Consider the following 14,009-nt stretch of genomic DNA (forward strand, 5'->3'; position numbering starts at 1 on the left):
CTTAGGTTGAAGTCATTAACTCGTTTTTCAACCTCTCCACAAATTTCTTGTTAACAAACTATAGTTTTGGCAAGTCGGTTAGGACATCTACTTTGTGCATGACACAAGTAATTTTTCCAACAATTGTTTACAGACAGATTATTTCACTTATAATTCACTGAATCACAATTCCAGTGGGTCAGAAGTTTACATACACTAAGTTGACTGTGCCTTTAAACTGCTTGGGAAATTCCAGAAAATTATGTCATGGCTTTAGAAGCTTCTGATAGGCTAATGGACATCATTTGAGTCAATTGGAGGTGCACCTGTGGATGTATTTCAAGGCCTACCTTCAAACTCAGTGCCACTTTGCTTGACATCATGGGAAAATCAAAAGAAATCAGCCAAGACCTCAAAAAAAAATTGTAGACCTCCACAAGTCTGGTTCATCCTTGGGAGCAATTTCCAAACACCTGAAGGTACCACGTTCATCTGTACAAACAATAGTACGCAAGTATGAACACCATGGGACCACACAGACTTCATACCGCTCAGGAAGGAGACGCATTCTGTCTCCTAGAGATGAATGTACTTTTGTGCGAAAAGTGCAAATCAATCCCAGAACAACAGCAAAGGACCTTGTGAAGATGCTGGAGGAAACAGGTACAAAAGTATCTATATCCACAGGAAAACGAGTCCTATATCGACATAACCTGAAAGGCCGCTCAGCAATGAAGAAGCCACTGCTCCAAAACCGCCATAAAAAAGCCAGACTACGGTTTGCAACTGCACATCGGGACGAAGATCGTACTTTTTGGAGAAATGTCCTCTGGTCTGATGAAACAAAAATGGAACTGTTTGGCCATAATGACCATCGTTTTGTTTGGAGAAAAAAGGGGGAGGCTTGCAAGCCAAAGAACACCATCCCAACCGTGAAGCACGGGGGTGGCAGCATCATGTTGTGGGGATGCTTTGCTGCAGGAGGGACAGGTACACTTCACAAAATAGATGGCATCATGAGGAGTGAAATTATGTGGATATATTGAAGCAAAATCTCAAGACATCAGTCAGGAAGTTAAAGCTTGGTTGCAAATAGGTCTTCCAAATGGACAATGACCCCAAGCATACTTCCAAAGTTGTGGCAAAATGGCTTAAGGACCACAAAGTCAAGGTATTGTAGTGGCCATCACAAAGCCATGACCTCAATCTTATAGAAAATTTGTGGGCAGAACTGAAAAAGTGTGTGCAAGTAAGGAGGCCTACAAACCTGACTCAGTTACACCAGCTCTGTCAGGAGGAATGAGCCAAAATTCACCCAACTTATTGTGGGAAGCTTGTGGAAGGCTACCCAAAACGTTTGACCCAAGTTAAACAATTTAAAGGCAATGCTACCAAATACTAATTGAGTGGATGTACACTTCTGACCCACTGGGAATGTGATGAAAGAAATAAAAGCTGAAATAAATCATTCTCTCTACTATTATTCTGACATTTCACATTCTTAAAATAAAGTGGTGATCCTAACTGACCTAAGACGGAATTTTTACGGGGATTAAATGTCAGGAATTGTGTGAAAAAGTGAGTTTAATTGTATTTGGCTAAGGTAAGGTGTATGCAAACTGTACATACACACACACACACACACACACACACACCCTCATCAATCTACATACAATATCCCATAATAACAAAGCGAAAACAGGTTTTTAAAAATGTATTACAAATTAAAAACAGAAATACCTTATTTACAAGTTTTCAGACCCTTTGCTATGAGTCTCAACTGTTTCCATTGATTATCCTTGATTGGAGTCCACATGTGGTAAATTCAATGGATTGGACATTATTTGGAAAGGCACACACCTATATAAGGTCCCACAGTTGACAGTGCATGTCAGAGCAAAAACCAAGCCATGAGGTCAAAGGAATTGTCCCTAGCGCTCCGAGACAGGATTGTGTCGATGCACAGATCTGGGGGAAGGGTACCCCAAAATTTCTGCAGCAGTAAAGGTCCCCAAGAACACGGTGGCCTCCATCATTCTTAATTAGAAATAGTTTGGAGCCAGCAAGACTCTTTCTAGAGCTGGCCGCCCGGCCAAACGAAGCAATCGGGGTAGAAGGGCCTTGGTCAGGGAGGTGTCTTGTTTCGATCACGTGGACTGGGATATGTTCCGGGTAGCCTCAGAGAATAACATTGACGTGGAAACCGTGGATAGTTGGCAGCATTCGCGCAAAACTGAAAGCGCAAACCACAGCATTTAACCATGGCAAGGTGACTGGGGACTAACACACAAACAGTGTGTTAGTAAGGCAATCCTACAGGCAAAACGTCAGTACAGAGACAAAGTCAAGTCACAATTCAATGGCTCAGACATGAGACGTATGTGGCAAGGTCTACAGACGATCACGGCTTACAAAGGGAAAACCAGCCATGTTGCGGACACCGACATCTTGCTCCCAGACAAGCTAAACACCTTCTTCGCGCGTTTTGAGGATAACATAGTGCCACCGACACGGCCCGCTCCCAAGGACTGTGGGCTCTCGTTCTCCGTGGCCGACGTGAGTAAGTAATTTAAGCGTGTTAACCCTCGCAAGGCTGCCGGCCCAGACGACATCCCTAGTTGCGTCCTCAGAGCGTGCACAGACCAGCTGGCTGGAGTGTTTACGGACATATTCAATCTCTCCCTATCCCAGTCGGCTGTCTCCACTTGCGTCAAGATGGCCACCATTGTTCCTGTACCCAAGAAAGCAAACATAACTGAACTAAATTACTTTCGCCCCGTAGCACTCACTTCTGTCATCATGAAGTGCTTTGAGTGGCTAGTTAAGGATCATATCACCTCTACCTTACCTGACACCCTAGACCCACTTCAGTTTGCTTACCGCCCCAACAGATCCATAAACGATGCAATCGCCATCGCACTGCACACTCTCCTATCCCATCTGGACAAGAGGAATACCTATGTCAGAATGCTGTTCATTGACTATAGCTCAGCCTTCAACACCATAGCACCCTCCAAGCTCATCATTAAGCTTGGGCCTTGGGTCTGAATCCCACCCTGTGCAACTGGGTCCTGGACTTCCTGACGGGCCGCTCCCAGGGGGTGAAGGTAGGAAACAACATCCCCACTTCACTGATCCACAACACAGGGGCCCACACAAGGGTGCGTGCTCAGCCCTCTCCTGTACTCCCTGTTAACCCATGACATGTGTGGCCACGCTCGCCTCCAACTCAATCATCAAGTTTGCATACGACACAACAGTTTAAATGTATTTGCCTAAGGTGTATGTAAACTTCTGACTTCAACTGTATATTCTAGGCGGTGTCAGAGGAAGGCCCAACAAATTGTCAAAGACTCCAGTCACCCAAGTCATAGACTGTTCTCTCTGCTTACCGCACGGCAAGCGGTCCTGGAGCACCAAGTCTAGGACCAAAACGCTCCTTAACAGCTTCTACCCCCCCAAGCCATAAGACTGCTGAACAATTAATCAAATGGCCACCTGGACTATTTACATTGCCCCCCCCCCCCCCCCCCCCTTTGTTTTTACACTGCTGCTACTCACTGTTTATTATCTATGCATATTCACTTTACAAATTACCTCGACTAACCTGTATCCCTGCACATTGACTCTGTATATAGCTTCTTTATTTGTTCCTTTTTGATCATTTTTTTTCTCACTTTAGTTTATTTTGTAAATATTTTCTTCACTCTATTTCTTGAACTGCGTTGTTGGTTAAGGGCTTGTAAGTAAGCATTTCATGGTAAGGTCTACTACACCTGTATTCGGCGCATGTGACATAACATTTGATTTGATGTGTGCCTTGAATTCGAAATAAATCACCGACAATGTCACCAGCAAAGCACCCCCACACCAACATACCACCTCCTCCTTGCTTCACGGTGGGAACCACACATGCAGAGATCATCTGTTCACCTACTCTGCATCTCACAAAGACACAGTGGTTGGAACCAAAAATCTCTCATTTGAACTCATCAGACCAAACGACAGATTTCCACCGGTCTAATGTCTATTGCTCGTGTTTCTTCGCCCAAGCAAGTCTTCTCTTCTTATTGCTGTCCTTTAGTAGTGGTTTCTCTGCAGCAATTCGACCATGAAGACCTGATTCATGCAGTCTCCTCTGAACAGTTGATTTTGGGATGTGTCTGTTACTTGAGCTCGGTGAAGCATTTTTTGGGGCTGCAATTTCTGAGGCTGGTAACTCTAATAAACTTATCCTCTGCAGCAGAGGTAACTCTGGGTCTTCCTTTCCTGTGGCGGTTCTCATGAGAGCCAGTTTCATCATAGAGCTTGATGGTTTTTGCGACTGCACTTAAGAAACTTTAAAAGTTCTTGAAATGTTCTGCATGGAATGACGATCATGTTTTAAAGTAATGATGGACTGCCGTTTCTCTTTGCTTATTTGAGCAGTTCTTGCCATAAAATGGACTAGGTCTTTTACCAAATAGGGCTATCTTCTGTATACCACCCCTACCTTGTCATAACACAACTGATTGGCTTAAATTCCACAAATTAACTTTTTAACCAGGCACACCTGTTAATTGAAATGCGTTCCAGGTGACTACCTCATGAAGCTGGTTGAGAGAATGCCAAGAGTGTGCAAAGCTGTCATCAAGGCAAAGGGTGGCTACTTTGAAGAATCTCTTTTTTTGGTTACTCCATGAATGAGTAGGTTTGTCCAAACTTTTGACTGGTTGTGTGTGTGTGTGTGTGTGTGTGTGTCTGCGCACACACTTATCCTACACATACACACACACCTATCCCCTAACCACCCCATCAGTAACCGTGGGAACACTCGAAAGGGCCCACTGGGACCAATCACGGCCTATCGTTGCCCTGGACACCTTAGCTGCCACTCTTCATTTACCGTGTCTCTGGAACCGGGAGCCGTCCTTCGGTCCGGTCGATGGCTGAATGGATCTAATCTCATTGATTTGGAGGCCCTCTGAAGTCAATCCCTCCATCCCCCAGCGCTGCTCTCTCTCTCTTACAGAACAAGAGATAAAGCACAAAGTCTCACTAACTGCAGAGACTCCAAGACACTGCTACTGTTACTGCAGTCATCAGAAACACTAATCCAAAACACTTTTTTTTTTTTAAACCTGTCTTTCTCCTTGAGAGAGAGAATTGTGTTGATCAAGGTTGTGATAGCAGAGAAAGCCAATGGTCTGGCTTGTGAATACAACAAGCAGCCTGGGGGAGTATTTTGTGCCAACGCTCTGTAAAGTATGGTCTTGAATTATCAACATTGTGTTGTTTGTGTTAGCCCTGTGTCTTAAAATGCTGCCCTTAGTCATCTGCCTGTACTGAAACACACTTGGAGCATTATACAGGCCTGTCTCCTTCCTTGCTTGTCTTCCTCTGGCTTTCTTAAGTGTGTGTGTGTTACACTGCCTTTTAATCTTCCTTTGATTGTTCTGCCTGGGCCACCCTGTTCAATTAAAATGTCCCCAGTAAGCTGCCTAGAAACCCTTTCAGATCAGCTCCTTGCAATGCTGCAGACACGGCCTCCTGCTGCCGCAACCTCCTGCTGCCGCAACCTCCTGCAGTCACAACCTACTACGGCCACAATCTACTGTGGCCACAGCCTGCCGTCCTCCAACCACAACATACTGCAAATACACACACACTCTGGGTTGATCTAAATATGTCTCCCTGCCTGGTACTTCGCCTTGTTCCTTGAGGTGATTTATTATTAATCTTTTCATATACAGTACCAGTCAAAGGTTTGGACACACCTACTCATTCAAGGGTTTTTCTTTATTTTCACTATTTTCTACATGAAGACATCAAAACTAAGGCTCCAAAGGCTGTTCAAATAAAGCCTTTCATGGGTTTGACTTTAACACTCTCAAAATGTATTTATTTTCTTGGGTAGCATTGTAATGCCTGAGTAATGTTGAATTCAGATATTTCTCAATTTTAATTGACATGTAAATGTGATATCAAGTGAGTGTTATTGATCTTTGTCTTGCGTCTGCAGTGTCTTGAGAGGGCCATGAAGTTTGCCTTTGAGGAGTTCCATCTCTGGTACCAGCTGGCCCTTTCACTGATGGCTGCTGGGAAGGTAAGTCTGACATCACTACTGTGACATCATGCTTATTTCATTTATGTACAGCATTACTCTGTCCTTGACCGTGTGTGTGTGTGCGCAGTCGGCCCGAGCGGTAAAGGTACTGAAGGAGTGTATCCGTCTGAAGCCCGACGACCCAACCATTCCCCTGCTAGCCGTCAAGCTGTGCATCGGAGCACTCCATTGGGTGAGAGACAACAAGCCCAGCAACGGCCCTCGCATATCTCTCATAGAAATCATTACATTATTTTCCCCATGTGATTAACTTTCTCCATTATAGGACTCTAATAGTCTCTCTCTCGTTCTGTCTAGCTGGAGGAAGGAGAGTGTTTTGCTAAGATGGTGGTGGACATGGGGGAGAAGGCCTCAGAGTTCCGAGCTAAAGGTTACCTAGCCATCGGCCTGGTGTATAGCCTCAAGGCTACAGACGGTGAGGGACCGCTCCCACTTTCAGCCACTGACATCGTACAGTATTCCACCTAGGGCCAGGGCTCTGTCTCAATTGCTTAAAAACATGTCCTTTCCTCGTCTCCTCCCTTTCGTTTGAACTGATTGGACGGGTAAAAGCAATGGTGGAAAATCAGTAGGATTGCTTTCATCTGCTCAGTTCTTTTAGATCAGAGTGAGGTAAGGAGGGGAAGGATTGTTAATGTGACATGACCATAACACATTAATGTCCACAGTTATCAGTCACACCTCACCCAGACACACTAACAGCCACTGACTATCTCTGGTGTATGACAGTCCTACATTGCCCTCCTCTCACTCCCACATTCAGCTTATCTCCACTGTAACATATGGCGTACACAAGCTGAATATTTATGACTTAACGAACCCTAATGTAAGCACCCTTCCCTTCCTCCTGAACCTAATCACTCTCTCCCTTTTTGTTTCTCATTCTCTTGCCTTCTCTCAATCTCCTTCCTCTCCTCCCGTCTGTTCTTCACTCCATTTCCCTCTCTCTGTCTATCCATTTCACTCGCGCTTAAATGCTCACTCAATTGATGTGGCTCTCCCATCTGCTGCCTTCTCTGTTCTCTGCTCTGTTTACTCCTTTCTCTCCTGCTGTTTGTCCACTTTCTCTTCATTTTTTTCTCTCTCATTTCCTCTCCATCTCCCACACCCCTCATCCCCTTCCTGTCTCTCCCTCTCTCTCTCCCTCTTTCTGCCTACAGCGTCCCTACGGGGGATGCAGGAGGAGTATCAAAGGAAGGCCCTGGGTGCATTCCAGAGGTGAGTCCCCGTACCTCTCAGTTTTTAAAGAATTCAGCAATATAGATATCCCTGTCTCCCATCCCCTCTCTCGGTGTCTCCCCTGTCCCTGTCTCCCTGCCCCTGCTGTCTCTCTAATGGTGGTGTCGTCTGACACCACTCTCCTTGTCCCCTGTACCCTGTACCCCATCCCATCCCTGTGTCTCCTCTTTCCTGTCTCTGTCCCTGCCTCTGCTCCCCTCTGTGGCTTCTCGGCCCTGGCTCCCATAATGGAGGTTGAGTCTTCCTCAGTCTCACACCCCTCTCCTGACACATTAACTAGGCACTGGTGTAAAAGAGCCAGTTTAAGCACAGAGATCGTTTGGAGAGAACCATGTAAGCCCACCTCAAGTGGTTTGGGGCAGGCCAAGACAGGGCAGGGCTTGGGGAGGCTGGTTCAGTAGGGGATTGGATGGATGGATACCTCACTATAGGTTAGTCCCCTGGTGGTTCCAGTGTAATAGGACCTGATACTGTAGGATAGTGGTTAAAAAAAATCCCGGTGAGTGCATTCATTTCCCTGCTTTATGAAACTGCAAGCAATCAGCATTCTCAGCAGCAGCCATGCAAGTGTATATATATATTTTTATAATGCCATAGTGGATCAGTGGTGCCTGCTGATAGTATTTGAAGGACAATATGTACCTACTCACTCACTACTCCTCATCTCTGTTTCAGAGCCCAGAGCTTGTCCCCCACAGACCACCTGGCTGCCTTCTACCTGGCCCTGCAGCTGGCTGTGTCACGGCAGGTAAGGCCACACACACACTGTGGCTCAGAGTCAGGATGGGACTAATGAGCTTCGCTGCGTGTCGGAGCTGGTTTAGCAACACTGATACTCCCTGTAGATAGATGTGTGTGTGTCCGCTCAGTGCCTCAACCCCCTACGAGGTTAAGGTGCTCATCTTTCACACAGGTCAATCTAAGGTCAATGTAATCTTGCTCTTTCTCTCCCTCTTCTGTCTCATTCGGTTTCTCTCGCCATGTATTTTGTCTCTTTCTCAATGCTATACTCTCCTCTCTATACCCCCCCCCCCCCCCCCCCCCGTGTATCTTTCTCCTTTTTCTTTGTCTTCTCTCTGTCCTTCCTCTGTAATCTCTCCTCGATCCTCCCATCAGAGAGTGGGAGATAGATGAAATCTAACCACTGATACAGAGACCAGGACTGTTTCCATGGTGATAAAGACCCAAATAAAGTGTTGGTTTGAGACACAGGGAGTCTGGAAATAATGTGACATTAAACTTGATTTAAAAACCATGAGACGGAAATGTCAAGGGTGCATTTCTGACGGGAGCAGGTCTGGAGAGGGGAGTGGAGAGGAGAGGATAGAGAGGGATTGTGAATTGTAATTACATTCAGTGATAGACAACCATTGTACTGTATTATTATAAAACCCCCAGGTGCCTCTAATACCAAATGTAGTCTCTGATTAGATTCCATCTGTTGGCCAGTATTGATTCACACACACACACACACACACACACACACACACACACACACACACACACACACACACACACACACACACACACACTCACAGCTAACATATACCATTGATTTTCGGAAGTGGAAGACAAATGTAAAGGACCTTATATTAGTCATTACCGGGTAGATGGAAGCAGGTGTTAACGAGTAAGCTGTTATTGAGCATGTATCTACTCCATCAGAAGTGTGATTGGTCCAAGCTGTGAGAGCATAGATATAACCGTGTTATGTCTGTAATTGGTTTTCACAAGATGGGCATGGGGGGGGGGTATTTAAAAACTGCTGAGCAAGTATATGAGATGTTTGCCCTAAATTAGGTTAGGGCAGTGGTTCACAACTCCTGTCCTCCAGTACCCCCAATAGTACACATTTCATTGTTGCTCTGGACAAGCACACCTCTATTTAACTTGTCAACTAATCATCAGGTCCTCAAAGAGTTGAATCAGGTATTTGTCCCGGGACTGCTGTTTGGGGTACTGGAGGACTGGAGATGGGAACCATTGGGTTAGGGGTTAGTGATTAGAATGACATTTGTGGTAGAGGTCGACCGATTTATGACTTTTCAACGCCGATACCGATACCGATTATTGGAGGCCCAAAAAAAGCCGGTACCGATTAATCGGCCGTTTTTTTAAATGTAATTGTAATAATGACAATTACAACAATACTGAATGAACACTTATTTTAACTTAATATAATACATCAATAAAATAAATGTAGCCTCAAATAAATAATGAAACATGTTCAATTCGGTTTAAATAATGCAAAAACAAAGTGTTGGAGAAGAAAGTAAAAGTGCAATATGTGCCATGTAAGAAAGCTAACGTTTAAGTTCCTTGCTCAGAACATGAGAACATATGAAAGCTGGTGGTTCCTTTTAACATGAGTCTTCAATATTCCCAGGAAAGAAGTTTTAGGTTGTAGTTATTATAGGAATTATAGGACTATTTCTCTCTATACGATTTGTATTTCATATACCTTTGACTATTGGATGTTCTTATAGGCACTTTAGTATTGCCAGTGTAACAGTATAGCTTCCGTCCCTCTCCTCGCCCCTACCTGGGCTCAAACCAGGAACACATCAACAACAGCCACACTCGAAGCAGCGTTACCCATGCAGAGCAAGGGGAACAACTACTCCAAGTCTCAGAGCGAGTGACGTCACCGATTGAAACGCTATTAGCGTGCACCCCACTAACTAGCTAGCCATTTCACATCGGTTACACCAGCCTAATCTCGGGAGTTGATAGGCTTGAAGTCATAAACAGCGCAATGTTTGAAGCATTGCGAAGAGCTGCTGCAAAACGCACGAAAGTGCTGTTTGAATGAATGCTTACGAGCCTGCTGGTGCCTACCATCGCTCAGTCAGACTGCTCTATCAAATCATAGACTTAATTATAACATAACACACAGAAATACGAGCCTTAGGTCATTAAAATGGTCGAATCTGGAAACTATCGTTTCGAAAACAAAACGTTTATTCTTTCAGTGAAATACGGAACCGTTTCCGTATTTTATCTAACGGATGGCATACCTAAGTCTAAATATTGCTGTTACATTGTACAACCTTCAATGTTATGTCATAATTATGTACAATTCTGGCAAATTAATTACGGTCTTTGTTAGGAATAAATGGACTTCACACAGTTCGCAATGAGCCAGGCGGCCCAAACTGCTGCATATACCCTGACTGCTTGCACGGAACGCAAGAGAAGTGACACAATTTCCCTAGTTATAAGAAATTAATGTTAGCAGGAAATATTAACAAAATATGCAGGTTTAAAATATATACTTGTGTATTGATTTTAAAGAAAGGCATTGATGTTTATGGTTAGGTACATTGGTGCAACGACAGTGCTTTTCTCGCAAATGCGCTTGTTAAATCATCACCCGTTTGTCGAAGTAGGCTGTGACTCAATGAGAAATGACCAGGCACCGCATTGATTATATGCAACGAAGGACACGCTAGATAAACTAGTAATATCATCAACCATGTGTAGTTAACTAGTGATTATGTTAAGATTGATTGTTTTTTTATAAGATAAGTTTAATGCTAGCTAGCAACTTACCTTTGCTTCTTGCTGCCCTCGTGTAACAGGTAGTCAGCCTGCCACGCAGGCTCCTCGTGGAGTGCAATGTAAGGCAGGTGGTTAGAGCGTTGGACTAGTAACCGGAAGGTTGCAAAAACGAATCCCCGAGCTGACAAGGTAAAAATCTGTCGTTCTGCCCCTGAACAAGGCAGTTATCCCACTGTTCCTAGGCCGTCATTGAAAATAAGAATGTGTTCTTAACTGACTTGCCTAGTTAAATAAAGATGTAAAAAATAAAACGTCAAATCGGTGTCCAAAAATACCGATTTGTTATGAAAACTTGAAATCGGCCCTAATTAATCGGCCATTCCGATTAATCGGTCGACCTCTAATTTGTGGTCAGAAAGTGCATTCTACTGTAACTTTAGCCAGATAAAGATTTCAGATGTAGTAGGGGTGAAGTTTAGGGTACCTATATACTTGTGTCCTCTCCAGCATGGCCAGATAGCAGCACCTCTGGCTGTGGATGACTGGTGGTGTATGTGATCTGTGTGCTGTAGATCCCGGAGGCTCTGGGCTACGTGCGTCAGGCTCTGCAGCTGCAGGGAGACGACGTGCACTCTCTCCACCTGCTGGCCCTGCTGCTGTCGGCCCAGAAACACTACCACGACGCTCTCAACATCATCGAGATGGCGCTCAGCGAGTACCCAGAAAGCTTCATGTGAGTCTGGAATCTTTCTCCACATCGGACTCTCATACTCACTCTAAACTCCTCATACTCACGCAGGCCATCACAGAGGCCTTAGTCTATAGCGTTGGTGCTGGTATGTGAACAAACACATTAACCAAAGGATCAGTCAGCGTGCCACACTGCTCAGTGTGTTATTAACATTGTCCTGGGCATCAGGGAGATCAGCACCTGGCATCCTTAATTAGACCAGTGTGATGACTGGGGATGGGGGGTTTGCTACCAGGACGGGCAGAGGGAGTGGGCAGTGGGTACGGCATGCCAGCCATCCACACACACACACACAAACACACACACACAGACCCGCACACAGATCCGCTTGGTTATTTTGGCAGCAGAGAAAGACAGCAATTTCCAATTAATTGTATTTTCAGAGCTGTGTGTTAGTTACTGATAGAAATCAGAGGGGTAGCTATACAGATGATTTCTGCGTTGCTGTTTCCTTTGCCGTCTCTCCATCTCCTCTGATGGTTAATTTGTGCACAAACCCTGCCCCTCTCACACTCCTGACTCTACGTAACTCTGAGATCCCAATTTTTTTCTCTCTCTTTTCCCTGCTCTGTTTGTTTCCGGTGTTTGAATTTCACAATATCTAATAGATTTAGTCTGCTGTACCCTCAGGGCACCACAGTATTGGCTTCTGTGCCTCAGTATCTCTGCCTCAGCCACTTACATAACATTAAAAAGAACACGCTTTTTCATTTTCCAATTTTGTATTCTTTTTTTGCCCTGTTTTTACACAAGCTTGATTGAGCTTCGGCTTTCCCTGGGGGAGAGTGAAGTGTGTGTGTGTGTGTGTGCGCGCCTGTGAGTGCGTGTAAAAACATGACGCTGAGGGTGAGTTCTGTGAATATTTACTGTGCTTTGTGTTACAGCCTGAATTTAAAATTGATTAAATTGACATTTTGTGTCACCGGCCTACACACAATACCTCATAATGTCAAATTGGAATTATGTTTTTAGAATTGTTTTAACTAATTAATTAAAAATGAAAAGTTTAAATGTCTTGACTCTTTAACCCCTTTGTTATGGCAAGCCTTGTTATACTTAACAAGTCACATAATAAGTTACACGGACTCACTCTGTGTGCAATATTAGTGTTTAACATGATATTTGAATGACTACCTCGTCTCTGTACCCCATACATACAATTAATTACCTGTTAAATTCCCTCAGTCGAGCAGTGAATTTCAAACACAGATTCAACCACAAAGGTTTTCCAATGCCTCGCAAATAAGGGCACCTGAATAAGCTGACATTGAATATCCCTTTGAGCATGGTGAAGTTATTAATGACACTTTGGATGGTGTATCAATACACCCAGTCACTATAAAGATGTAGGCATCCTTCATAACTCAGTTGCCAAAGAGGAAGAAAACCGCTCAAGGATTTTCCATGAGGCCAATGGTGATTTTAAAACAGTTACATAGTTTAATGGCTGTGATAGGAGAAAAGTGAGGATGGATCAACAACATTGTAGTTACGCCAGAATACTAACCGAAATGACAGAAGGAAACATGTACAGAATAAAAAATATTCTAAAACATGCATCCTGTTTGTCAGGCAATATAGTAAAACTGCAAAACATTTGGCAAAAAAATTAAGTTTATGTCCTGAATACAAAGTGTTATGTTTCAGGCAAATCCAAGAGTACCTCTCTTCATATTTTCAAGCATAGTGGTGGCTGCATCATGTTATGGGTATGCTTGTCATCGGCAAGTACTAGGGAGTTTTTTGGGGGATAAAAAGCAACGGAGTAGAGCTAAGTCCAGGCAAAATCCTAGAGGAAAACCTGGTTCAGTCTGCTTTCCAACAGACACTGGGAGACAAATTCACCTTTCAGCAGGTCAATAACCTAAAACACAAGGCCAAATATACACTGGAGTAGCTTACCAAGATGACGTTGAATGTTCCTGAGCAGCGTAGTTACAGTTTTGACTTAAATCGTCTTCAAAATCTATGACAAGACTTGTAAATGGCTGTCGACAATGATAAACAACCAACTTGACAGCGCTTGATTAATTTTAAAAAGAATAATGTGCAAATATTGTACAATCCAGGTGGGGAAAGCTCTTCGAGACTTACCGAGAAAGACACAGCTGTAATCGCTGCCGAAGATGATTCTAACATGTACTGACTCAGGGGTATGAATACTTACAGTTGAAGCCGGAAGTTTACAATTAACCTTAGCCAAATACATTTCATCAAATCAAATCAAGTTTATTTTATATAGCCCTTCGTACATCAGCTAATATCTCAAAGTGCTGTACAGACACCCAGCCTAAAACCCCAAACAGCAAGCAATGCAGGTGTAGAAGCACGGTGGCTAGGAAAAACTCCCTAGAAAGGCCAAAACCTAGGAAGAAACCTAGAGGAACCAGGCTATGAGGGGTGGCCAGTCCTCTTCTGGCTGTGCTGGGTGGA

General features: G+C 44.1%; 1 protein-coding gene across 3 annotated transcripts in view; it reads left to right on the plus strand.

Moving 5' to 3' along the window:
* ttc7b (tetratricopeptide repeat domain 7B) overlaps positions 1–14,009 on the plus strand; it is a 67,280-nt gene that overhangs the window by 32,181 nt on the left and 21,090 nt on the right. For all 3 annotated transcript variants that reach the window (XM_071365640.1, XM_071365637.1, XM_071365639.1), the window contains exons 10-15: positions 5,981–6,064; positions 6,153–6,257; positions 6,383–6,500; positions 7,246–7,303; positions 8,000–8,072; positions 11,398–11,558. In XM_071365640.1, the coding sequence (XP_071221741.1) occupies positions 5,981–6,064; positions 6,153–6,257; positions 6,383–6,500; positions 7,246–7,303; positions 8,000–8,072; positions 11,398–11,558 (599 nt within the window). The remainder of the gene's footprint in view (positions 1–5,980; positions 6,065–6,152; positions 6,258–6,382; positions 6,501–7,245; positions 7,304–7,999; positions 8,073–11,397; positions 11,559–14,009) is intronic.

Source organism: Salvelinus alpinus, chromosome 25 (assembly GCF_045679555.1).
Source record: "Salvelinus alpinus chromosome 25, SLU_Salpinus.1, whole genome shotgun sequence".
NCBI lineage: Eukaryota > Metazoa > Chordata > Actinopteri > Salmoniformes > Salmonidae > Salvelinus > Salvelinus alpinus.